Here is a 27,583-nt window from a genome sequence, read left to right as displayed (position 1 = left end):
ACCACATTGCTCTCTCAATGTCGACACTGAAAGTTTTATCAAGCTCTGCCCTCAGTTTCCCTCTCCCCTCGGGGAACACGCCCTCCCTGACGTGGCAGTTTATACCGTATTTATATTTAATTTGGACACTGGATCTATCTGAGCAGTGCTGGAGCAGAGGGTGGGGAGAGCACACAGCATGGAGAAGATAAATGTGAGTACTGGGGACCAATGCTGGGCTTGCAGAGAGCAGGAATGCAGGGCAGGAGAGGGCTGCTACTACTGGGATAGCCCCTTAGTGACTGTATACAGTCAGTGTGCGGAGGACATGCAGGAGGGGTAGTAGGAGATACAGAAGGTGCAGTGTGACAGTGGTGAGAAAGAGCAGATATATGATGTGGTGCCGTTATAATGTGCTGTCAGTACAGTTACAAGGTGCAGTTGCTTGGAGGCAGGTACAGGGTGCATCTGCAGGGCTAGCAGGCAGTTACAGCTTGTAGTAGCGCTGCTGAGAGGGCAGATTTAAGGCAATTACAGTGCTGGGAGAATTTACTATAGGACATGAATTTGCAGTGCTGACGGGAGAGCTATTGGGTCCCGTTCCTATGGGGTGTGACCAGGTGTACGTATGGCGTGCCACACCCCATTGTGAATACCGGGCCCTCTGCATGCACTGCCCGCTAATAAGGATGTGGGCATGCCATCTAGGGGGTGTGGCTAAACTTTTTACCCGCTCACGCCAACCTCTGCCCCCCTGGCTGAGAGTGAAGTTGTTTGGCGTGGCTGCAGTACTGAAAGTGCAGTTACAAGGTGTGGTTGCCATGCCGACTGCGCAGATACAGGGCCCTCGCAGGGTTCTACGCCTGCTTGCTGAAAAGACACAGGGGCCAATACAGACCCGGACGTTAAGCCGCGATCGCATGCTATGGTCGATAGTCGCTCGTCTGCGCATGTGTAGCAGTGCGCGTGTGCAAGCCAGTCACAGCAAACGGGAGTCGTGCGCTCGTAGCACAAAGACTGAGCGCTATGAGTGACAGTGCCATCTGTGGTTGGTAACGGGAAGGTGCTTGTGAACGGGGGAGTGGTGCTGCGAACGCAGGCATGTCTGGGCGTCAAAACGGCGTTTAATGGACATGCATAATTAGCATGGCAGCGTCATTGTACACGTCACTTGATTGTATTTCAGCCTGCAGTGATCACAGTACTTGCGGCGAGGTAGAGTCTACCTCATGCGCTGCGTGCAGCTCCGATGGCTCTCGATGTTACTGATTAATCATACACTTCCAGGAGATGACGTGTGCGAAGAAAGAAAAGTGGGCGTCTTTACACCGGCGTGCGCTCACTCTGACGTCACTCCCTAAGACATAGAGGGCGTCCTTATGCCAGACAGCGCGATCGCGGAATATGCATGCCCGGCCCCTTTTAAATACGAGCGATCGTGGCTTAGCATCCGAGTCTGAATTGACCCCGCAGTTCCGTACCACACATACAACGTACGTGTACTTATGTCTGTATGCAGATTCGGTCACATCTTAAGTTTACGCATACTTAATTAGACTTTCGGAAAGTAGGCCACCCTCCCAAATTTCTCATCATCCTGGCCCTGCCCCTGCTGCGCGGTAACGCAAATCGCGGCACCCGGGGGACCCGGCCTTGACAACAGGAATCATGTGATAAACGTGAACTTTGCCCAAAGATCCATAAAGTAGGCGAGTAAGCACTTACTAGGGAGGGAAGTAGTGAGTGAGTGTAGGCTGAGCAAGGTTGTTCACTCGTACATGCAACTGGAACAGAAGGTCAGGAGACATATAGTATCTCGTGCGGGTGCTCGATCCCTGTTGCAAAATATGTCATGATAATTATCACACTCAGCAGGATTAGCTTGACACTTCTCATTGGCTGGTTTCTGATTGGCTGGCTTCTGATTGGCTGAGACCACATTGCCCTCTCCAGCTGATTGTGCTTAATAGACGTGCACTGGGGCTATATAATCTCTGTGCGTTTGATAATTAGATAATTGCTGACATGTTTTCCTACTCACACTGCAAAACACACACTACAGGAAATTCTTTACAGCGTTAAGAAAACCAAAGTAACAACTACAAGGACACAGAAAACCTGCCGGGAGGATCAATGTATCTTATCGTCTTAATTTTGTGGTTTTCAAACATCACTTAGTAATGTGATAACATTAGGAAAAAGCGTGCATTAAAGGTATATGTGTATATGTATGCAGTACACCAGGGCCAAAACTAGGATCTCTGTCACCCAGGGCAAGACAGTAATTTAACCACCACCCCCCCCCTCCAAATAGAAAAATAAAAAATAAAAGCACAAACAGGATGTGTGGTTTTGTGACACAGTAATGCCCCTTACAACACATTGTGTCACAGTAATGCCCCTTACATCACATTGTGTCACAGTAATGCCCCTTACAACACATTATCCCACAGTAATGCCCCTTACATCACATTGTGTCACAGTAATGCCCCTTACAACACATTATGCCACAGTAATGCCCCTTACATCACATTGTGTCACAGTAATGCCCCTTACATCACATTGTGTCACAGTAATGCCCCTTACAACACATTATCCCACAGTAATGCCCCTTACAACACATTGTGTCACAGTAATGCCCCCTACAACACATTATGCCCCTTACAACACATTGTGCCACAGTAATGCCCCTTACAACACATTGTGTCACAGTAATGCCCCTTACAACACAATATGCCACAGTAATGCCCCTTAAAGGTACACATTATATCACAGTAATGCCCCGTACAACACATATGCCACAGTAATGCCCCTTAAAGGTACACATTATGTCACAGTAATGCCCCTTACAACACATTATGCCACAGTAATGCCCCTTACAACACATTATGCCACAGTGATGCCCCGTGCAACACATTATGTCACAGTAATGTCCCTTAAAGGTACAAATTATGCCACAGTAATGCCCCTTACAACACATTATGCCACAGTAATGCCCCTCACCACACATTATGTCACAGTAACGCCCCCAGTGACAGCAGCACCCCCCCCCCCCCCAGGACTGACAGATGACACGCTATTAAAATTGGACTTTCACATTAAGGGCTGCATTTAATTAGAGTCCGAATCCGCGGAAAAGTATCGCAGATGACGTTATTTTGCCAGGCGGAGAGTTTCCGCCATATTCAATTCCAAAGACTTTTCGCATACGCAATGTAATGTAATCACCGGAAATGCTTTGCCTATGAATAGCAGGCAGAAAAAGGTGCAGAATTGCGGTTTTAGGGTGCAAAATCCCCCTGCACCCTTGGGAAATCCCCCAAAGATAAACTGTGTCAATTTAAAAAAAAAAGACTTTAGAACACCCCCAAAAAGTATTTTCATTTTCAGGGGACAAAAAAGATCAAATTTGGGGGACAAACTTAAAAAACAGCGAAATAGACTTCTGGGGGGGGGTCCCCAAGTATGTGCCAGGTGTTTTTTTGTTTGCAGGTGCTTGCGGCAGGTGAATTTTTTATGTCTATTAAAACTTCACTTTAGCAACTTAAAAATATGCTAGCATCCATTTTCAAGTACCCCAAATTTGCTGGGAGTAGCTATTTTCTCAAAAAAATATTGCTTAATGCTATTCTCCACCACTTATGTTAATGTGCTAATTGGCACCAACTGTCACAACTTAAGTACCCCAAATACCTTCATTAGGACTAATCGGGGGCATCTAGCGTGATCCCCAATGTTAGTGCATCTTTGGGGGGTGTCAGGCTGAGTTCCCCATTTGACAGGACTTTTCGCCGGGTGCCGTTTTCAAGTCCTTTTTAATTGAAAATGGCGATTAGCGGGAGCACACCCGATACTTTTCCGCATGCAAAACACCGGATATAAGCGAAAAGTCCGGCATGCGAAAAAGTATCGTGAGTGCAAAACTAATTGAATATGGCCCTAAAATGGAATCTCCCAGAAAGCCAGCTCCCTCCTTTTACTGGTGGTGGGTGAGCGTGGGCAGACCGGGACCAGACGGAGATGCCACATGCCAAAGATCGTTGGTTGCAGTGCTGGGAGTGTAGTTATAGGATGTGGATGCAGTGCTGGGAGTGTAGACATAGGATGTGGATGCAGTGCTGGGAGTGTAGACATAGGATGTGGATGCAGTGCTGGGAGTGTAGACATAGGATGTGGATGCAGTGCTGGGAGTGTAGACATAGGATGTGGATGCAGTGCTGGGAGTGTAGACATAGGATGTGGATGCAGTGCTGGGAGTGTAGACATAGGATGTGGATGCAGTGCTGGGAGTGTAGATACAGGATGTGGATGCAGTGCTGGGAGTGTAGATACAGGATGTGTATGCAGTGCTGGGAGTGTAGATACAGGATGTGGATGCAGTGCTGGGAGTGTAGATATAGGATGTGGCTGCAGTGCTGGGAGTGTAGTTATAGGATGTGGATTTTTCAGGTACTCTATCTTATGTCCCTATTTAAAAATGGGGGGGGGGCGACAATGCTCTCTCTGGCACAGGGCACCAAAAAGTCTAGTTACAGCTCTGAGTGTAGTTACAGGATGTGGTTGCGGTGCTGGGAGTGCCACACCAGTGCTGTCTGTCCTGTCACCTGCCACACTAGTACTATCTGTCCTGTCACCTGCCCCCTGCCACACCAGTACAATCTGTCCTGTCACCTGCCCCCTGCCACACCAGTACAATCTGTCCTGTCACCTGCCCCCTGCCACACCAGTACAATCTGTCCTGTCACCTGCCCCCTGCCACACCAGTACAATCTGTCCTGTCACCTGCCCCCTGGTGCACCAGTGCTATCTGTCCTGTCACCTGCCCCCTGCCTAACCAGTGCTATCTGTCCTGTCACCTGCCCCCTGCCGCACCAGTACAATCTGTCCTGTCACCTGCCCCCTGCCGCACCAGTGCCATCTGTCCTGTCACCTGCCCCCTGCCGCACCAGTGCCATCTGTCCTGTCACCTGCCCCCTGCCACACCAGTACTATCTGTACTGTCACCTGGCCCCATCCATGCCAGTGCTATCTGTCCTGTCACCTGCCCCCTGCCACACCAGTGCCATCTGTCCTGTCACCTGCCCCCATCCATGCCATGCTATCTGTCCTGTCACCTGCCCTCTGCCACACCAGTACTATCTGTCCTGTCACCTGCCCCACCAGTGCTATCTGTCCTGTCACCTGCCCCCTGCCACACCAGTGCTATCTGTCCTGTCACCTGCCCCCTGCCACACCAGTGCTATCTGTCCTGTCACCTGCCCCCTGCCACACCAGTGCTATCTGTCCTGTCACCTGCCCCCTGCCACACCAGTGCTATCTGTCCTGTCACCTGCCCCCATCCATGCCATGCTATCTGTCCTGTCACCTGCCCCCTGCCACACCAGTGCCATCTGTCCTGTCACCTGCCCCCATCCATGCCATGCTATCTGTCCTGTCACCTGCCCTCTGCCACACCAATACTATCTGTCCTGTCACCTGCCCCACCAGTGCTATCTGTCCTGTCACCTGCCCCCTGCCACACCAGTGCTATCTGTCCTGTCACCTGCCCCCTGCCACACCAGTGCTATCTGTCCTGTCACCTGCCCCCATCCATGCCATGCTATCTGTCCTGTCACCTGCCGCCTGCCACACCAGTGCTATCTGTCCTGTCACCTGCCCCCATCCATGCCAGTGCTGTCTGTTCTGTCACCTGCCCCCTGCCACACCAGTGCTATCTGTTCTGTCACCTGCCCCCTGCCACACCAGTACAATCTGTCCTGTCACCTGCCCCCTGGCGCACCAGTGCTATCTGTCCTGTCACCTGCCCCATGCCACACCAGTGCTATCTGTCCTGTCACCTGCCCCCTGCCACACCAGTGCCATCTGTCCTGTCACCTGCCCCCTGCCACACCAGTACTATCTGTACTGTCACCTGGCCCCATCCATGCCAGTGCTATCTGTCCTGTCACCTGCCCCCTGCCACACCAGTGCCATCTGTCCTGTCACCTGCCCCCATCCATGCCATGCTATCTGTCCTGTCACCTGCCCTCTGCCACACCAGTACTATCTGTCCTGTCACCTGCCCCACCAGTGCTATCTGTCCTGTCACCTGCCCCCTGCCACACCAGTGCTATCTGTCCTGTCACCTGCCACACCAGTGCTATCTGTCCTGTCACCTGCCCCCATCCATGCCATCTGTCCTGTCACCTGCCCCCTGCCACACCAGTGCCATCTGTCCTGTCACCTGCCCCCATCCATGCCATGCTATCTGTCCTGTCACCTGCCCTCTGCCACACCAGTACTATCTGTCCTGTCACCTGCCCCACCAGTGCTATCTGTCCTGTCACCTGCCCCCTGCCACACCAGTGCTATCTGTCCTGTCACCTGCCCCCTGCCACACCAGTGCTATCTGTCCTGTCACCTGCCCCCATCCATGCCATGCTATCTGTCCTGTCACCTGCCGCCTGCCACACCAGTGCTATCTGTCCTGTCACCTGCCCCCATCCATGCCAGTGCTATCTTTGCTGTCACCTGCCCCCTGCCACGCCAGTGCTGTCTGTTCTGTCACCTGCCCCCTGCCACACCAGTGCTATCTGTCCTGTCACTTGCCCCCATCCATGCCATCTGATGGGGAAGGTTCTGGGACTGGGTGCAATGGAAACGTTATGTAAATAGTACCATAGAGGAAAACTGTTCTAAGAGCCAATGGAGTGAAAAATGTTGCTTGTGTTTTATGGATTTAAGTAAGTATTACCCTCCAGGATGACTCTAGGTTGCAGAGAAATATAACTCAGTGCCAATTAGCACAATCTCTCACTTTTAATTAGGGGTGAGCGGGTTCGGATTTCTGAAATCCGAACCCCCCCGAACCCCCCCGATCCGAGTCTGATCCGAGTCAGGCTCGACTTTTCCCGCCTGACTCGGATCTGAAATCGAGGCAAAACGTCATCATCCCGCCTTCCGAGTCTCGCGGGTTTTGGATCCTATATAAGGTACCCGCGTCGGCGCCATTTTCTCACTCGGCTGTGGACAGTGAAGAGGGAGGGTGGGAGTTAGGGCTGTGTAGTGTAGTGTAGTGTAGTGCTGCTGTTGTCCACTACTTCAAAGTCCATAGGGGCTGGCTGTGTTGTGCTGTGCTGCTGTTGTTAATAGGGGCTGTGTCCACTACTTCAAAGTCCATAGGGGCTGGCTGGACTGTGTTGTGCAGTCAGTTCTCCATAGGGGCTGTGTCCACTCCAAAGTCCTGTGCAGTGTCCCAGTCCTAAAGGAGTGCTGTAGTGTTGTCCAGGGGGTGCTCTGTCCATCAGGGGTGCTCCCCCCAAGTGCTAAAAAAATAATATATTTTCTGTGTTTGTGAATTGTGTGCGCAGTAGCCGCACGTGCATCAACAAAGTAGTGCCAAGCGTGCGCCTGTGTCATAAGTAAAGGGCCGGCTGGCTTGACCGTTAAGGGTGCTGTAACCCCCGAAAGTACACTCCAGTCCAAACCAAAAAAAAAATTATTTTCTGTGTTTGTGAATTGTGTGCGCAGTAGCCGCACGTGCATCAACAAAGTAGTGCCAAGCGTGCGCCTGTGTCATAAGTAAAGGGCCGGCTGGCTTGACCGTTAAGGGTGCTGTAACCCCCGAAAGTACACTCCAGTCCAAACCAAAAAAAAAATTATTTTCTGTGTTTGGGAATTGTGTGCGCAGTAGCCGCACGTGCATCAACAAAGTAGTGCCAAGCGTGCGCCTGTGTCATAAGTAAAGGGCCGGCTGGCTTGACCGTTAAGGGTGCTGTAACCCCCGAAAGTACACTCCAGTCCAAACCAAAAAAAAAATTATTTTCTGTGTTTGTGAATTGTGTGCGCAGTAGCCGCACGTGCATCAACAAAGTAGTGCCAAGCGTGCGCCTGTGTCATAAGTAAAGGGCCGGCTGGCTTGACCGTTAAGGGTGCTGTAACCCCCGAAAGTACACTCCAGTCCAAACCAAAAAAAAAATTATTTTCTGTGTTTGTGAATTGTGTGCGCAGTAGCCGCACGTGCATCAACAAAGTAGTGCCAAGCGTGCGCCTGTGTCATAAGTAAAGGGCCGGCTGGCTTGACCATTAAGGGTGCTGTAACCCCCGAAAGTACACTCCAGTCCAAACCAAAAAAAAAATTATTTTCTGTGTTTGTGAATTGTGTGCGCAGTAGCCGCACGTGCATCAACAAAGTAGTGCCAAGCGTGCGCCTGTGTCATAAGTAAAGGGCCGGCTGGCTTGACCGTTAAAGGGTGCTGTAACCCCCAAAGTACACTCCAGTCCAAACCAAAAAAAAAATTATTTTCTGTGTTTGTGAATTGTGTGCGCAGTAGCCGCACGAGCATCAACAAAGTAGTGCCAAGCGTGCGCCTGTGTCATAAGTAAAGGGCCGGCTGGCTTGACCGTTAAAGGGTGCTGTAACCCCCGAAAGTACACTCCAGTCCAAACCAAAAAAAAATTATTTTCTGTGTTTGTGAATTGTGTGCGCAGTAGCCGCACGTGCATCAACAAAGTAGTGCCAAGCGTGCGCCTGTGTCATAAGTAAAGGGCCGGCTGGCTTGACCGTTAAGGGTGCTGTAACCCCCGAAAGTACACTCCAGTCCAAACCAAAAAAAAAATTATTTTCTGTGTTTGTGAATTGTGTGCGCAGTAGCCGCACGTGCATCAACAAAGTAGTGCCAAGCGTGCGCCTGTGTCATAAGTAAAGGGCCGGCTGGCTTGACCGTTAAAGGGTGCTGTAACCCCCGAAAGTACACTCCAGTCCAAACCAAAAAAAAAATTATTTTCTGTGTTTGTGAATTGTGTGCGCAGTAGCCGCACGTGCATCAACAAAGTAGTGCCAAGAGTGCGCCTGTGTCATAAGTAAAGGGCCGGCTGGCTTGACCGTTAAAGGGTGCTGTAACCCCCAAAGTACACTCCAGTCCAAACCAAAAAAAAAATTATTTTCTGTGTTTGTGAATTGTGTGCGCAGTAGCCGCACGTGCATCAACAAAGTAGTGCCAAGCGTGCGCCTGTGTCATAAGTAAAGGGCCGGCTGGCTTGACCGTTAAAGGGTGCTGTAACCCCCGAAAGTACACTCCAGTCCAAACCAAAAAAAAAATTATTTTCTGTGTTTGTGAATTGTGTGCGCAGTAGCCGCACGTGCATCAACAAAGTAGTGCCAAGAGTGCGCCTGTGTCATAAGTAAAGGGCCGGCTGGCTTGACCGTTAAAGGGTGCTGTAACCCCCAAAGTACACTCCAGTCCAAACCAAAAAAAAAATTATTTTCTGTGTTTGTGAATTGTGTGCGCAGTAGCTGCACGTGCATCAACAAAGTAGTGCCAAGCGTGCGCCTGTGTCATAAGTAAAGGGCCGGCTGGCTTGACCGTTAAAGGGTGCTGTAACCCCTGAAAGTACACTCCAGTCCAAACCAAAAAAAAAATTATTTTCTGTGTTTAGCCGCACGTATATATCAAATCGATATAACATAAATGGAGGACCAAACTTTCTCCGATAAAAATAAAATAGAGAAAGATCAAGAACCACTTCCTCCTAGTGCTGAAGCTGCTGCCACTAGTCATGACATAGACGATAACATGCCATCAACGTCGTCTGCCAAGGCCGATGCCCAATGTCATAGTAGAGGGCACATACAATCCCAAATGGCAAAGTTCAGGAAAATGACCTTGAAAAAGACATTTAAATCAGCTGAAGAGAAACGTAAACTTGCCAATATGCCATTTACGACACGGAGTGGCAAGGAACGGTTAAGGTCGATCCCTAGTATGTTCATGACTAGTGGTTCAGCTTCACATGACGATGGAAGCCCTCCTCCCACTAAAAAAATCAAAAGAGTTAAGCTGGCAAAAGCACAGCGAAGAACTGTGCTTTCTAAGAAGATATCACAAATCCCCAAGGAGAGTCCAAGTGTGGTGGTGGTTGCGATGCCTGACCTTCCCAGCACTGGACGGGAAGAGGTGGCTCTTTCCACCATTTGCACGCCCCCTGCAAGTGCTGAAAGGAGCACCCACAGTCCACTTGCTGATATGCAAATTGAAGATGTCACTGTTGAAGTACAACAGGATGAGGATACTGGTGTAGCTGGCGCTGAGGAGGAAGTTGGCGAGGAGGATTCTGATGGTGATGTGGTTTGTTTAAATCAGGCTCCGGGGGAGACAGTTGTTGTCCGTGGGATGAAAAAGCCCATCACGGTCATGCCTGGGCAGAAGACCAAACATTCCACCTCTTTGGTCTGGCAATATTTCTATCCAAATCCGGACAACAACTGTCTTGCCATATGTACCATATGTAAAGGTGAAATAAGTAGGGGTAGGGACATCAACCACCTAGGAACATCCTCCCTTATACGGCACCTGCAGCGCGTTCATAAAAAGTTACTGTCAAGTTCAGAAACTTTGGCTAAGACCGTAAGCAGTCCAGGGACACCTAAATCCCGTTGTCCTGTTGTATCCAAGCGCCTGCAAACCACACCGTCAACTCCCTCCTCGTCAATTTCCTCCTTAGTCAGGATCGGAAGTAGTCCTGCAGGCCATGTCACTGGCATGACTGACTCTCCTATCCGGGATTCCTCTGGAGGATCCTGCATTGCTACGCCTACTGCTGCCGCTGCTGCTGTTGCTGCTGCTGGGAGTCGTTCATCATCCCAGAGAGGAAGTAGGAACACCACTACTTTTACTAAACAATTGACCCTCCAACAGTCCTTAGCGAGGAGGATGAAGTACGACAGCAGTCATCCTGAAGCAAAACGTATAACTGAGGCCTTGACTGCTATGTTGGTGTTAGACGTGCGTCCGGTATCCGCCATTAGTGCAGTGGGATTTAGACAATTGATGGAGGTAGTGTGTCCCCGGTTCCAAATCCCGTCTAGATTCCACTTCACTAGGCAGGCGATACCGAGACTGTACAGAAACGTCAGAAAAAGTGTCCTCAGTGTCCTGAAAAATGCCGTTGTACACAATGTCCACTTAACCACGGACATGTGGACAAGTGGAACAGGGCAGACTAAGGACTATATGACTGTGACAGCCCACTGGGTAGATGTATCACCTTACGCAGCAACAGCAGCAGCGTCACCAGTAGCAGCATCTCAGAAATGCCAGCTCGTTACAAGGCAGGCTACGCTGTGTATCACCGGTTTCAGTAAGAGGCACACCGCCGACAACCTCTTAGAGAAACTGAGGGAAATCATCGCCCAGTGGCTTACCCCACTTAGACTCTCCTGGGGATTTGTGATATCTGACAACGCCACCAATATTGTGCGGGCATTACATCTGGGCAAATTCCAGCACGTCCCATGTTTTGCTCACACAATAAACTTGGTGGTGCAGAATTTTCTGAAAAGCGACAGGGGCGTGCAGGAGACGCTTTGGGTGGCCCGAAAAATTTCTGGCCACTTTCGCCATTCAGCGACTGCGTGCCGAAGACTGGAGCGCCAGCAAACACTCTTGAACCTACCCCGCCATCACCTGAAGCAAGAGGTTGTGACGCGGTGGAACTCAACCCTCTATATGCTTCAGAGGATGGAGGAGCAGCAAAAGGCCATACAAGCCTATACATCCACCTATGACATAGGCAAAGGAGGGGGTATGCACCTGACTCAAGCGCAGTGGAGAATGATTTCCGTGTTGTGCAAGGTTCTCCAGCCCTTCGAACTTGCCACACGTGAAGTCAGTTCAGACACAGCCAGCTTGAGTCAGGTCATTCCCCTCATCAGGCTTTTGCAGAAGCAGCTGGAGAAAGTGAAGGAGGAGCTAAGACGGAGCGATTCCGCTCGGCATGTGGGACTTGTGGATGAAGCCCTTCATTCGCTTTGCCAGGATTCCAGGGTGGTCAATCTGTTGAAATCAGACCACTACATTTTGGCCACCGTGCTTGATCCTAGGTTTAAAGCCTATGTGGTGTCTCTCTTTCCGGCCGACACAAGCCTGCAGAGGTGCAAAGACCTGCTGGTGAACACACTGTCAGCTGAAGCGGAACGTGACACGTCAACGGCTCCTTCTTCATTTTCTCCCGCAACTGGGGCTGCCAGGAAAAAACTTAGGTATCCTAAGCAACCCGCTGGCGGTGATGCAGGGCAGGCAGGACCAAGTTTGGACATCTGGTCTGGACTGAAGGACCTGGCAACAATTTCTGACATGTCTACTGTCACTGCATATGATACTGTCACCATTGACAGAATGGTGGAGGATTACATCGGTGACAGCATCCAAGTAGGCATGTCAGACAGTCCATACCTGTACTGGCAGGAAAAAGAGGCAATTTGGAGGCCCCTGTACAAGCTGGCTCTATTTTACCTGAGTTGCCCCCCCTCCAGTGTGTACTCCGAAAGAGTGTTTAGTGCAGCCGGGAACCTTGTCAGCGAAAGGCGTAGGAGGTTGCTTCCACAGAATGTGGAGAAGATGATGTTCATCAAAATGAATTATCAGCTCTTCCAGGGAGACCAGCCTCCAGAAGGTACAGAGGGACCTGTGGTGGTGGATTCAAGTGGGGACGAGTTAATACTTTGTGAGGATGAGGATGTACACACTGAAGAGGGTGAGGAATCGGTGGATGAGGAGGATGAGGATGACATCTTGCCTCCGTAGAGCCAGTTTGTGCAGGGACACATTAATTGCCAGCTTGTTTTGTGGGGGCCCAAACGAACCAATCATTTCAGCCACAGTTGTGTGGCAGACCCTGGCGCTGAAATGATTGATTTGTTAAAGTGTGCATGTCCTGTTTATACAACATAAGGGTGGGTGGGAGGGCCCAAGGACAATTCCATCTTGCACCTCTTTTTTTTCTTTGCATTATGTACAGTTTGGGGCCTAGTTTTTCAAACTGCCATCCTGTCTGCCACTGCAGTGTCACTCCTAGATGGGTCACGTGTTTGTGCCGCCCACTCGTGTCGCTTAGCATAGTCATCCAGCTACCTCGGTGCAACCTTTTGGACATGAAAACACTATTGTGAGGTGTGAGGTGTTCAGAATAGACTGGAAATGAGTGGAAATTAAGGTTATTGAGGTTAATAATAGCATAGGAGCAGAGAAACCAACAAATTCTGTGATTTTAGCTGTTTTTATGCTTTTTTTAAAAAAAATACAGATCCAAAACACAAAACCCAGAACCCAAAACACGGAAGGGTGGTTTTGGCAAAACCAATCCAGATCCAAAACACGAAGAAAGATCCAGATCCAAAACCAAAACACGAAAAGTGGCCGGTGCACACCCCTACTTTTAATACAAAATCCTGCACAGATAACAACATTAATTGTGCTCTCACCCAGGTAACACAGTGAGTGATATGAAAGGTCGCCACCTAATGCTCAATATAGGAACTAACAGTATTCTGAAGTCTCCTGTGCACTTTGGACCTCATTCAGAGCCGGACGCAATTAGCGCTCGCTCGTCCTGAAAATAGGGGTGGCTATTCAAATGAACCGTTCGCTGTTTGCGGTCTGTTCACGCCTCTAGGTCTGAACGAGCGAACAAAACATGCGGTCGTTTTTTGGAAAACTACGCCCCCTGGCCGCTCGCATCCTACGTCATGTCCGCTATTTATTAGATTAATCGAGTACATCGACCAGCGTATGAACTGCTCGCTATTCTTGTGGTTGGTTTTTTCTACCGCAATCTTGCGAGCAGTTCTGACTATAAAATAACCCAGTGACGTGGTCAGTGACGCTGCTGTATTAATTGTGCACACCCTTAAAACGCCCGTTTTGACCTTTAAGCACGCCTGCATTCGATTCTCCACTCCCCGTTTTCAAGCACCTTCCCCTGTTACCACCCACATACGCCTCCTCCTATCACTCAAAATAGCAGGCATTCGCTATTTAGCGAACGAACGATTTTCGGCCGCACTGACTGGTTCGCGCATGCGTATTACGATCCGTATGCATGCGCAGTTGTGCAAACATCGCTCGGAACGAACGAGCGGCCGCTTACGAGCGGCTCTGAATCAGGCCCTTTGTACACACACAGAAAGAACACAGATACCTGGCATGAACCACAGGGGAGGGTACTGACCTTACAATATCTTTGACTTCTTAAACTTCGTATTGTGGTTTCTCCACTGCAAAGTAGCTGTACTAATATTTAGTCAGTTTCCTAATCTGCAGCATTCTACAGAGCATTGCACCTTCCAGCTGTAGAAGATACATAAGGTATGTCACGGGGCACTGCTATGCAGGGGCTGGCTGGCAACTTTAAGCCTGGGGGGCAAAGGCAATGAAGTGGCCCCGGCTTTTTTACAAGCACGCAGCAATGGCAAAGTAGACGTGGCAATGCACAGTAGGCGAAGCTTATCCAATGGGTATGTTGTTTAAATATATGAACAATTATTGGGGGCGACTTAATTGTTTTTTGGGCGCCCAAATATAATGGGCACCGATCGGAGTAATTCAATTGTTTCGTACTTAGGGTGCAAGAGCTGCGTGTGCGCACCTATAACAATAGTGCACGCAGGGGGGCTTTCTGAGTACCCAGAAACACCCCCCCGACAGATGAGAGAGTGGACACAATGTTTACTAAACTCCGCCCACTTGAGGTAAAATGCCATGATTTGTGGGTCAATGGGGGAGGAGGCGGAGTCAATATTACCATTAGTTTGTATAAATTTGGCCCTGCTCCCTCGCGACTGACCCGTGAATCGCAGCATTCTGCCGCTAGGGGAGGGTCCTAATTACATGTGCATTGTCCCATCCCCATCTGCTGCTGCTGTAAGGTAAGATAGACAGTGATTTGTGTGTTGTATGTGTGACATAGACATGTGTGTATCATACTTACCGACTTTGTATACTGTAAATCCTTTCCGGGAGCAGCCCGATTCGGGGGGCGGGGCCAGACTGTTGCCATAATTAGGTCCGACCCCTTTCCTGAAAAGTCCACGATTCGCGGATCTGAGATGAGGGGGCGGGGCAAAATGCTGCTCCTCCCCTCACAGACCCGTGAATTCCCATTTAAATCTCCCCATACTGCCCACTTCACTAGGAAGTGGGCGAGATGCAGGAGATCTGCCTACACTTCCGGGGGTGCGGGGGGCTACCCGAAAAATCGGGAGCCTCCCACGACTTCCGGGAGTGTAGGCAAGTATGGTGTGTATGTGTGTAATGTATGTGTGACATGTGTATGTATATATTAGGGGTGTGCACCGGCCACTTTTCGTGTTTTGTGTTTTGGTTTTGGATCTGGATCTTTCTTCGTGTTTTGGATCTGGATTGCACCGAGGTAGCTGGATGACTATGCTAAGCGACACGAGTGGGCGGCACAAACACGTGGCCCATCTAGGAGTGACACTGCAGTGGCAGACAGGATGGCAGTTTGAAAAACTAGGCGCCAAACAGTACATAATGCAAAGAAAAAAAAAGAGGTGCAAGATGGAATTGTCCTTGGAGGAGGCTCCGTCGTGCGCATGCGCGAGACCCGAATAACGGAGGCCAAGCCGTCGTTATGGGTCTCGCACCAAAGGGGCGTGCTGTCGCTGGTGATTGACAGCACGCCCCTTTGGTGGGCGTGTCGGGGGCGTGGCTGCCCAGACGGAGGCGTTCCCATGGGAACGCCTACCGTCTGGGGCCGGCCCCACTGACATCACTAGTGATGTCAGTGGGAGTGCTTTTGGCTCTGATAGAGCCAAAAGCACTCCAGGGCTTGCGGCAGCGAGACCCTACCGCAAGGGTCTCGTCGCAAGCCCGATGGTCGTGACCATCGTGACCATCATTTTGGTTGCTCGCTATAGCTGGAGGCCGCTCCAAAAAGGAGGAGGGACGGACCTGATTCAGAGCGAGCGCTCTGTCAGAGCGTCCGACTATGAATCAGGGCCACAATTCACAAACACAGAAAATATTATTTTATTTTGTTTGGAGTGCACTTTGGGGGTTACAGCACCCTTTAACGGACAAGCCAGCCGGCCCTTGATTTATGACACAGGCGCACGCTTGGCGCTACTTTGTTGATGCACGTGCGGCTACTGCACACACAATTCACAAACACAGAAAACATTTTTTTGGGGGGGAGTGCACTTTGGGGGAGCTCCCCTGATGCACAGATCACCCCCTGGACAACACTGCAGCACCCCTCTTGGACTACAGCCTTTATGGGACACTGTCCAGCCAGCCCCTATAGACTTTGGAGTGGACACAGCCGCTATGGACAACAAAAGCACAACACAGTCCATCCAGCCCCTATGGACAACAGCAGCACAATACAGCCCAGCCAGCCCTAGCTCCCACCCTCCCTCTTCACTGTCCACAGCCGGAGTGAGAAATGGCGCAGACGCGAGGACCTTTTATAGAATCCAAAACCCGCGAGATCCGGAAGGCGGGATGATGACATTTTTCCTCGATTTCAGATCCGAGTCAGGCGGGAAAAGTCGAGCCTGACTCGGATACGACTCGGATCAGGGGGGCTCGGATTTCAGAAATCCGAACCCGCTCATCCCTAGTATATATGTATGTGTGCGTGTATGTATATATCAGTGATCTGCGGTGAGGTGAGGCAGAGCATTTCCTGTCATACTTAGGTTATTCTCCAGAGTTTTGACTATTAGGGGCCTATTCATCAACACTAAAATAACGTTTTTAAGGACATTTTCCTTAAATAACGTTATTTTGGTATTCATGTAGCCACTTAGCACAGGAGATATCACAGATATCTCCTTGCTAAGTCCCCCTGCGTTAATTTCCACACTCCCCATACATTATTACATTAGTATATTATTACATTAGTATGGGGATGTGGAAATTGTGGCACTCATCAAATTCCGAAAATTATCAATTTTCGGAATTTGATAGTTACTATTCGCCACTGTGAGGTGGCGAATAGCAGGTGAAACTTACCTGTATCAGCGTGTGCAGGTCCCCCGATGAGTCCCTCCGGTGCTCTGCTCCGTCCTCAGGCTCCGGAGGCTGGTCGGACATGTGTGCTCCCCAGCAGAGCACAAGAAAGTTTAGACAAAAAAAAAAAGTTTAGTTTTTTTTTCTAATGTGTCATGCAGGGAAACCACATGACAGACCAGCAGGACGGAGCCGGAGGCTGCTGCGCGGACAGGTAAGTGGGGGGGTGGGGGTAGGTGAGCGGAGGGGGGTGGGGGGTACGTAACTTACCATATCTGTAGGCAGTGCTGCGCATGCGCTGGTTTTACAGATGTATCAGCGCATGCGCAGCACTGTTTCCAGATGCGATAAGGTAGTGTAGGCAGGGAAAAGTATCTATTTCCCGAAAAGCTGCCATCGCAAAAATGACGGTTTTTGGGAATAGATACTTATGGAGAGGTGGAATGATGAATTCCACCTATAATTAGCTAGAACTCCATGAGAGTTCTAAAGCTAATTATCTCCAGAGAATTTTTAGGTTTAATGAATAGGCCCCTAAAACTTTTAAGTCATCGTCCCCTCCAAACCGCCCACTTTCACCAGGTAAGTGGGGAGAAGGGGGGCCAGAGATTTGCACTCTCTTGCGGGCGCCTGGGAGCACCACCCTATTTTCGGGAGCCTCCGGCCATTGCGGCAAGTATGATATATACTCGGACACTGTGCTAAGGAAATAACAGCAGTGCACCAAATCAAACTAGACAACCTGGTATGGTAATAGTTAGATAATGTTGTCTAGCCCCAGTGTGCCAGCAGTATATAATGTACATTGACCAAGGCAGAAAAATCTCAGATCACACTTACCATATCCAAAGGAGCAATGTACACATGGGAAAGTAACACAAAAGATGAACAATATGCAATTTATCAGGTGCACTCTAGTGACACAATTGATAGACAGGATAATTTCAGTGGTGATGTCTCATAAAAGTACCCTGAATTATTCAAACATGGCTCAGATAGAAAATCATCTGTACACATATTAAGGTACCTGTAGGCAAACTAGGGTGAGTCCAGCTTCCAACTGTGGGCCGTATTCAATTAGTTTCGCACCCGCGATACTTTTTTGCATGCCGGACTTTTCACCTACAACGCGTGTTTTGCATGCGAAAAAGTATCGGGCGCGCCTCCGCTATTCCCCGTATTCAATTAGAAAGGACGCGAAAACAGCACCAGGCGAAACTGAATCAAGGGAAAAGTCCTATAAAAAATGGGGAACTCAGCCCGACACCCCCTAAAAGATGCACTAACATTGGGGATCACTATAGATGCCCCCGATTAGACTTAATGAAGGTATTTGGGGTACTTAAGTTGTGACAATTGGTTCCAATTAGCGCCTTAACACAAGTGGTAAAGAATAGCATGAAGCAGTATTTTTGGGAGGAAATAACTACTCCCAGCAAATTTGGGGTACATGATAATGGGGGCTAGCATATTTTTATGTTGCTAAAGTGAAGTTTTAAAACACGCGAGAAATCCACATGCCGCAAGCACCCGCAATCCTAAAAACACCTTCCCCATACTTGGGGACCCCAGAGAAGTCTATTTCGCTAGTTTTTTAAGTTTGTCCCCCAACTTGGCATTTTTTCGCCCCCAAAGTGAAAGTACTTTTTTGGGGTGCTCTAACTTTTTTTTTTATTATTTTTTCGACACAGTTTATCTTTGGGGGACTGTCCCAAGAGTGCAGGGGGGTTTCCCGAAGTTTGCACCCCAAAACCGCAATTCTGCACTTTTTTCCGCCTGCTATTCATAGGCGAAACTTTTCCGCCGATTACATTGCATTGACTTTTCACGTACGCGAAAAGTCTTTGGAATTGAATACGGCGAAAACTTACCGCCTGGCTAAATGACGTAATCCGCGGATTCTGACTTGAATACGGCCCTGTGTGTGCAGAATAAACTCTTCAGTGAACACTGGGTGAGTGCTTCACCCAGAGCACCTGGGAAAGGAACCTTGGCTCGCCATTGGTCGACGGCGGCCATTCTTTTGTAGCCTGCTATGGGGGCAGCCATTTTCTGTTAGCCCCTGCTGCATAACATGTTATAGTAGGAATGGCCACCGGTGGGTGTCCATCGATAATTACCATTGATGGCAAAAACAAACATCGATGGTGAACCATCAATGGCCACACAGCAGTCCGCAAAACCAATCAAAAACAGGGACAGAGCTTAGAAGCTGTTGGGGGATGGGGCTAAGCTCCGTCCCATCCGTCCCACTCGTCCATCAATGGTGGGGAACCATTGGCTCTCTGCCATCAAAAGGAAGAACCATTGACCATCGACAGTTAACAATCGATGATTGCTAACTATCGATGGACGATGGCCATCCCTATGTAATAGTACCAAGCAGTCGGAAAACAGGAGAATTCTTTGCCTGCCTCCTGCCAGGCAGCCCTGGATCACTAAACTTGCACCGGCCCATGGTGCAAATGGCACCCTGCCCCCTGGCCCAGCTCCCCCCTGTATGAATGAATGCATGCATGCCCTGGGCTGTGATATTGCTGAGGCTGGATGCCAGCTCTGTGTCACCACGTTTAAGAAGAGTTCACAATCTATTTTATTGTACACATTACATACTGTAGTGCCAACTCTGTAAGGTAACACAGAGATACAATTAGAAAAATAACAGTTACTAAAAGTATTTTTTAACCATATTTCTGGTAGCATTAGGGTGTTTTCTGGGGGCTTTTAGGCTTCCCCAGGGTTTTATTTTGTGTGACTCTGCTTTGTTTATGATACTCTAGTATTGTATGTGTTCTAGAGCATCAGAATAAAACAGACACAGGTACTGCACCCCCCCTGGCTCACCGACAATGGGCCTGATCCCGAATCGCTTGAATAAGCAGTCGCTATTCCGGCCGCAATGCATGCGCACATCTGCCTGTACTGCGTTCTGAGACGGCCGCATAGATGTGACCGCATCACCCCCGGCCCTCTGCTTGCGACTATTTTCTCTATTATCTGTGTATGCTCCAGCCCAAATTTTGGTGCAGGAGATCCAACTGAAACTTGGGGTGACCTCTGCGTTACACCCACCTCTAAATAACCCGCCACTCTGTCGACACACCCGCAACACATCCACGGGAAGCATCTTCTAAATATGAATGCCCCATTGCCACCCCTTTCCCACCTGGTAACGTCCACTTTTCATATTCAGCCGCTGTATGTTCTCCCCGAGTCATGTGACCTCTTTATGCGTTCTCAAATTGCCTCCCCAGATCCAAATAAATTCTGGCAGGTTAATTGTCGCAGGGGAGAGTAAGCGCTACTGTTGAGTGTTGAGATTGATCAAAAATTTTGTGGCGTATAAATAAACGGTAATAACGGGAGTAAAATTGGGAACTTCAATGTTTGTTCTCTTTATAGCTAACACTGGAGGATTATAATAGCATCCTCCAAAATGCACCGGAAGGGATATTCTATCGGTTCCCGCTACGGTTGGTTAATGGTGTGCCGCTCATGCAGCCCATCGCAGATCAATGGGAGAAAGTGGAGAACTTCCAGGCCAGGCCAGATGACCTCCTCATAGCCACCTACCCCAAGGCAGGTAGGAGAGAGCTCCATGTGCAATTAGTGGTATATAATCCATGGATCTAACCATTCCCTGTTGCCATCTTCTTTCTGGCTTAAACTAAAGTGATGCACAGGTAGATTAGATTGCAAGCTTTTCTGTTCCCCACACAAATCCCTACGTGCACTGTGCTCTCTCACTGAGGTTATTGCAGGCACTACATGGGTACAAGAGATTGTGGACTGCATCCTGAATGAAGGGGACGTGGAAAAGACCAAACGCGCACCCACCCATGTTCGTTTCCCCTTTCTGGAGATCTGTTCCCCTCCTCCCATCCCCTCTGGTAAGCCTATACTTCCTTTCATATAACCTGGATAAATGGATCACATTACGTTGGAGCTGATGGTGTCTCTCCTTCCAACAGGGGTAGATATTTTGGAAATAACCCCGTCCCCCCGACTGGTGAAAACCCATTTACAGTATGACCTGGTGCCGAAATCTTTCTGGACACAGAAGTGTAAGGTAAGGTACTGTATAAACACTGGCTGATAAATAACCACCATTTCTAGAGGGCTGATGATGGCTTCTGTAGTCGATAATCGTCTTGGTGAATTGTGTTACCAGCTCTTAGCCGTATGGATTGTGGTGAGGCTTTTGGATAACTGTAGTTTTGTCGATGACTTCCTAGCAGTACTTGGGGGAATTACTGTAATCCCTATCTTTCCGCAGGTTATTTATGTTGCTCGGAATGCGAAGGACAATGCCGTGTCATATTACTACTTTGATTTAATGAATAAGACTCAGCCTGACCCCGGAACATGGAACGAGTATGTGGAGAATTTCCTGAAGGGAAATGGTACGTCTCTGCTTAAGGATGTCAACTTGTTTTAGTTAGAAGAGTTCTCAAAACCAGTTCTCACACCGCCAACAGCTCATGTTTTCAGGACTTCTTTAATCATGCAGAGGTGACTTAGGACCTGATTCAGACCCGGTCGCAAGAGCTGAGTGCTTGCAACCGGGTCGATGGTGGCCCAGAGCGCATGACGGAGCCGGCTCCGTCGTGCGCATGCACGAGACCCGGAGAGCGACGTGCAATCAGTTGCTCCGGGTCTCGCACCAAAGGGGGCGTGCTGTCGATGTTGAGTGACAGCACGCCCCCTTTGGTAGGCGGGCTGAGGGGGTGGCTGCCTAGACGGAGGCGTTCCCATGAGAATGCCTACCGTCTGGGGGCGGCCCCACTGAGAGAGCTTTCGGCTGTTAGAGCCGAAAGCTCTCTGGGGCTTGCGGCCACGAGACCCTCTGACAGAGCGCTCGCTCTGAATCAGGGCAGCTTTTTTTTTTTTATGGAGCGGCCAGGATGATGGTCAAGACCATCGCAACCATCGGACTTGCGACGAGACCCTTGTGGTAGGGTCTCGTGGCCGCAAGCCCCAGAGACCTTTCGTCTCAAACAAAGCTGAAAGCTCTCCCACTGACATCACTCGTGATGTCAGTGGGGCCGCCCCCAAACGGTAGGCATTCACATGGGAACGCCTCCGTCTGGGCAGCCACCCCCCCCGGCCCGCCCACCAAAGGGGGCGTGCTGTCACTCAACATCGACAGCATGCCCCCTTTGGTGCGAGACCCGGAGCGAAAGATTGCCCGTCGCTATCCGGGTCTCGCGTATGCGCACAACGGAGCCGGCTCTGTCGTGCGCATGCGCTCTGGGCCACCATCGACCCGGTTGCGAGCACTCAGCGCTTGCGACCGGGTCTGAATCAGGCCCTTAGTCTGTTTGGTAGGGTCAGTATTTATCCTACCAGTTTCCGCAGTCAGGAATCCTCACAACATGAGCTGTTGGGGGTGCGTTAGGACTGATCTAGAGGGTAAAGCGAGATACCCCTGGGCACAAAATTCAAGTCACGCTATAGCTGGATGAGACAAACGACTCCTTGTGGACCAGTAGAATTGGAAGTGACCTGAGATCAAAGTGGTCATAAGGAAGAACCATAGGATCTTGTATAATGTGATACCAGGGGCTAACGTTTAGTTTCTCTTCTCTTAGCGTACAGTTAGCAAGTAACTAACGTATATATTTTGAATTACTCATGAAATGATTTAGAAGAGGATGGTCTTTGTTTTTCTACTCATACTTTTTCCATTATTCAAGTTTTATTTATTACAATGATTTAACATGATTATGTTGGAAAAAAAACTGGATCAATTCATATGTTTAATTGTGCATTAATGATGGAATGACTGCTTTATTTAAGCACCACCATTATATTCAGAAGCACTGTACAGGACTGTAGAAGGGTAGTTTCAATTATACCCCTTTTTCCACCAAACCCGAGACACAGCACAGGTAGAAGCCGGGTGTTAACCCTTTTACACCAGCGGTTATTTCCCGGGTGCAGATGTTCACACTGGACTGTATCTTCAGTGATCCAGGTCTTCCAGCGTTACAGAGATGATGTCATGTCCAAGCGCTACTGAAGCCAGCCAATCCATTGGTTTGAGGCGTGACCTGGGTCACCATGACCCGGTTCGCGCTGTTTACAATGCACTGTTACCTAGGTCGTTTTCTGGTAGCGACCAGCGTCAGAGTCGACCCAGGTTTTTTTTCAAAGACCCTTTTACACCAAGCCGCGACCTGTGTAGACCCGGCAATAACCCAGGTTATTGCGGCAATGGAAAAGAGTATACGAGTCTTTTCATGGTCGGATATAAACATTCTGCCACTTTATTAAGTAATTAAAGCAGCACAGTCATGTTATAGCAGTAACAAGGCAGTGTTACAGCATCATCTTAGCAGTATTGCAGCATAGTAGTATCACAGCTTAGTATTAGTGCAGCATAGTAGTATCACAGTTTAGTAGTACTGCAGCATAGTAGTATCACAGCTTAGTATTAGTGCAGCATAGTAGTATCACAGGTTAGTAGTACTGCAGCATAGTAGTATCACAGTTTAGTAGTACTGCAGCATAGTAGTATCACAGTTTAGTAGTACTGCAGCACAGTAGTATCACAGGTTAGTAGTACTGCAGCATAGTAGTATCACAGCTTAGTAGTACTGCAGCATAGTAGTATCACAGTTTAATAGTATTGCAGCATAGTGGTATCACAGCTTAGTAGTACTGCAGCATAGTGGTATCACGGCTTAGTAGTATTGCAGCATAGTAGTATCACAGCATAGTAGTAATGCAGCATAGTAGTAATGCAGCATAGTAGTAATGCAGCATAGTAGTATCACAGCTTAGTAGTACTGCAGCATAGTGGTATCACGGCTTAGTAGTACTGCAGTATAGTGGTATCACGGCTTAGTAGTACTGCAGCATAGTGGTATCACAGCATAGTAGTAATGCAGCATAGTAGTATCACAGCATAGTAGTAATGCAGCATAGTAGTAATGCAGCATAGTAGTATCACAGTTTAGTAGTACTGCAGCATAGTAGTATCACAGGTTAGTAGTACTGCAGCATAGTAGTATCACAGTTTAGTAGTACTGCAGCATAGTAGTATCACAGCTTAGTATTAGTGCAGCATAGTAGTATCACAGGTTAGTAGTACTGCAGCATAGTAGTATCACAGTTTAGTAGTACTGCAGCACAGTAGTATCACAGGTTAGTAGTACTGCAGCATAGTAGTATCACAGCTTAGTAGTACTGCAGCATAGTAGTATCACAGCTTAGTAGTACTGCAGCATAGTAGTATCACAGTTTAATAGTATTGCAGCATAGTGGTATCACAGCTTAGTAGTATTGCAGCATAGTGGTATCACGGCTTAGTAGTAATGCAGCATAGTAGTAATGCAGCATAGTAGTAATGCAGCATAGTAGTATCACAGCTTAGTAGTACTGCAGCATAGTGGTATCACGGCTTAGTAGTACTGCAGCATAGTGGTATCACGGCTTAGTAGTACTGCAGCATAGTAGTATCACAGCATAGTAGTAATGCAGCATAGTAGTATCACAGCATAGTAGTAATGCAGCATAGTAGTAATGCAGCATAGTAGTATCACACCTTAGTAGTACTGCAGCATAGTAGTATCACAGCATAGTAGTAATGCAGCATAGTAGTAATGCAGCATAGTAGTATCACAGCTTAGTAGTATTGCAGCATAGTAGTATCACAGCTTAGTAGTATTGCAGCATAGTAGTATCACAGCATAGTAGTAATGCAGCATAGTAGTATCACAGCATAGTAGTAATGCAGCATAGTAGTAATGCAGCATAGTAGTAATGCAGCATAGTAGTATCACAGCTTAGTAGTATTGCAGCATAGTGGTATCACGGCTTAGTAGTACTGCAGCATAGTAGTATCACAGCTTAGTAGTATTGCAGCATAGTAGTATCACGGCTTAGTAGTATTGCAGCATAGTAGTATCACGGCTTAGTAGTACTGCAGCATAGTAGTATCACGGCTTAGTAGTATTGCAGCATAGTAGTATCACACCTTAGTAGTATTGCAGCATAGTAGTAGCACAGCTTAGTAGTACTGCAGCATAGTAGTAGCACAGCTTAGTAGTATTGCAGCATAGTAGTATCACAGCTTAGTAGTACTGCAGCATAGTAGTATCACACCTTAGTAGTATTGCAGCATAGTAGTATCACAGCTTAGTAGTACTGCAGCATAGTGGTATCACGGCTTAGTAGTACTGCAGCATAGTGGTATCACGGCTTAGTAGTACTGCAGCATAGTGGTATCACGGCTTAGTAGTAATGCAGCATAGTAATATCACAGCTTAGTAGTAATGCAGCATAGTAGTATCACAGTTTAGTAGTACTGCAGCATAGTAGTATCACAGCTTAGTATTAGTGCAGCATAGTAGTATCACAGCTTAGTAGTACTGCAGCATAGTAGTATCACACCTTAGTAGTATTGCAGCATAGTAGTATCACAGCTTAGTAGTACTGCAGCATAATAGTATCACAGCTTAGCAGTACTGCAGCATAGTAGTATCACAGCTTAGTAGTACTGTAGCATAGTAGTATCACAGCTTAGTAGTATTGCAGCATAGTAGTATCACACCTTAGTAGTATTGCAGCATAGTAGTATCACACCTTAGTAGTATTGCAGCATAGTAGTATCACAGCTTAGTAGTATTGCAGCATAGTAGTATCACAGCTTAGTAGTACTGCAGCATAGTAGTATCACAGCTTAGTAGTATTGCAGCATAGTAGTAGCACAGCTTAGAAGTACTGCAGCATAGTAGTACTGCAGCATAGTGGTATCACAGCTTAGAAGTACTGCAGCATAGTAGTATCACGGCTTAGTAGTACTGCAGCATAGTGGTATCACGGCTTAGTAGTACTGCAGCATAGTGGTATCACGGCTTAGTAGTACTGCAGCATAGTGGTATCACGGCTTAGTAGTACTGCAGCATAGTAGTATCACGGCTTAGTAGTAATGCAGCATAGTAGTATCACAGCTTAGTAGTACTGCAGCATAGTAGTATCACAGCTTAGTAGTACTGCAGCATAGTAGTATCACACCTTAGTAGTATTGCAGCATAGTAGTATCACAGCTTAGTAGTACTGCAGCATAATAGTATCACAGCTTAGTAGTATTGCAGCATAGTAGTATCACAGCTTAGTAGTACTGCAGCATAATAGTAGCACAGCTTAGTAGTACTGCAGCATAGTAGTACTGCAGCATAGTGGTATCACGGCTTAGTAGTACTGCAGCATAGTGGTATCACGGCTTAGTAGTACTGCAGCATAGTGGTATCACGGCTTAGTAGTACTGCAGCATAGTGGTATCACGGCTTAGTAGTACTGCAGCATAGTGGTATCACGGCTTAGTAGTACTGCAGCATAGTAGTATCACATCATAGCAACATACAACATACCACATGGAGGTTCACAGGTGAAAGTCCTTTCTCCACCACAGAACAAACACAATTCAACTACCGCACCTTGAATAGGCCATGAAATAACCAGGTGTGAGGGAGGGGTGGGGTCACTACCTGAATCCCAGGAAGGTAACCCCTTCCTCACCTGGGGCGGCCTGTCACTCTGCCACAAGGACCACCTGATCTTAGTAGCTGTTTCCTAGCAGAATAGACTCCTTATAAATTGTAGCCTTTCACGAACAGCCAATGACATGCGGTCTCTGCTCTCTCAGTGTCCTGGGGAAGCTGGTTTGATCATGTCCTGGGCTGGTGGAAAGCCAAAGACAAGCATGAAGTCCTGTACTTGTTCTATGAAGATATGAAAGAGGTGAGTGAATAATTTAAGAGGGAGCGAGTTTCACGTTAAGCCTCTGACAGGTCATCCTTAATTTCTGGACAGAACCCAAAGCGTGAGATTAGAAAGGTGATGACGTTCTTGGGGAAGGAATTATCTGAAGATGCTGTTGAGAAGGTCTACCAACACACATCCTTCAAGAGCATGAAGGAGAACCCAATGGCCAACTATAGCAGTATGCCCACTAATGTGATGGACTTCTCCCTCTCCCCCTTCATGAGGAAAGGTACAATTCAGTGGAGATGTATATACTTCAGACAGTCTCCAAAGCATTTGTTTCCAATTTAAGCCATTTTCCTTCAAACTATTTCTATGAAAGAACCACAGAACTATGATTCAATATATTTATTTATTTTATTCAGGAGAAGTTGGTGACTGGAAGAACCATTTCACAGAGTCCCAGAATAAAAGATTTGATGAAGAATATAACAGGAAAATGAAGGGAACTGACCTGAAATTCCGTAACGACATCTGAAGCCGGCACTTGACATAAAATGGAAAGGCGGTCAGAGCCAGTCGTGAAAAACTAGAGACAGACGTTTGTGATCACATGCAAATCTAATTGCAGAACCAAATCTGTAAGTGATTTAAGCTTCTAAATATACTTGTGCGCAGAGATGGATCCACCGGACATGCCGCGATCAGCTCCGTCAACTGGCAGATCACACAACAGCACAACTCATTTGAAAGACAATTGAACCCAAGACACATCCCTACCCTAAAAGGTGGTACATCTTTCTGAGGTTACACAAGGAGGTCAAAAGGACAGCGTCATTGGATCGGAGGAGTCTGGAAAGTAAAACCTAATGCAACGCTACAACGTATAATAGACTAAAAACATCCTTTCACATGTCACTGAGACGTTGATGATATCTGCTTTCTGTATAGTGATGAAATTATATGGTGGGTGATATAACCAAACAACTTATCAAAGCATGGAGTCCTCAAAAAGAGACAATGATGCTCCAATCTCTGGCATTCAAATAAAATAATGAAACATAGAATGTACTCCTGGAAATTAAAAATAAAACATTCACAAA

At 48.1% G+C, this 27,583-nt stretch overlaps 1 protein-coding gene across 1 annotated transcript; it reads left to right on the top strand.

Moving 5' to 3' along the window:
- Positions 1-122: 122 nt before the first annotated feature.
- LOC148476864 (sulfotransferase 1B1-like) lies at positions 123-27,583 on the top strand. Its single transcript, XM_088457500.1, has 8 exons — positions 123-193; positions 20,172-20,352; positions 20,531-20,659; positions 20,741-20,838; positions 21,046-21,172; positions 26,422-26,516; positions 26,589-26,769; positions 26,906-27,583. Exons 1-8 carry the CDS (start codon positions 179-181, stop codon positions 27,016-27,018), a joined length of 939 nt encoding a protein of 312 aa, XP_088313626.1. The 5' UTR covers positions 123-178; the 3' UTR covers positions 27,019-27,583.

The sequence above is a fragment of the Taudactylus pleione genome, unplaced genomic scaffold, assembly GCF_031769625.1.
Source record: "Taudactylus pleione unplaced genomic scaffold, aTauple2 ptg000762l, whole genome shotgun sequence".
Lineage (NCBI taxonomy): Eukaryota > Metazoa > Chordata > Amphibia > Anura > Myobatrachidae > Taudactylus > Taudactylus pleione.
This window is presented reverse-complemented; position numbering and strand designations above follow the sequence as displayed.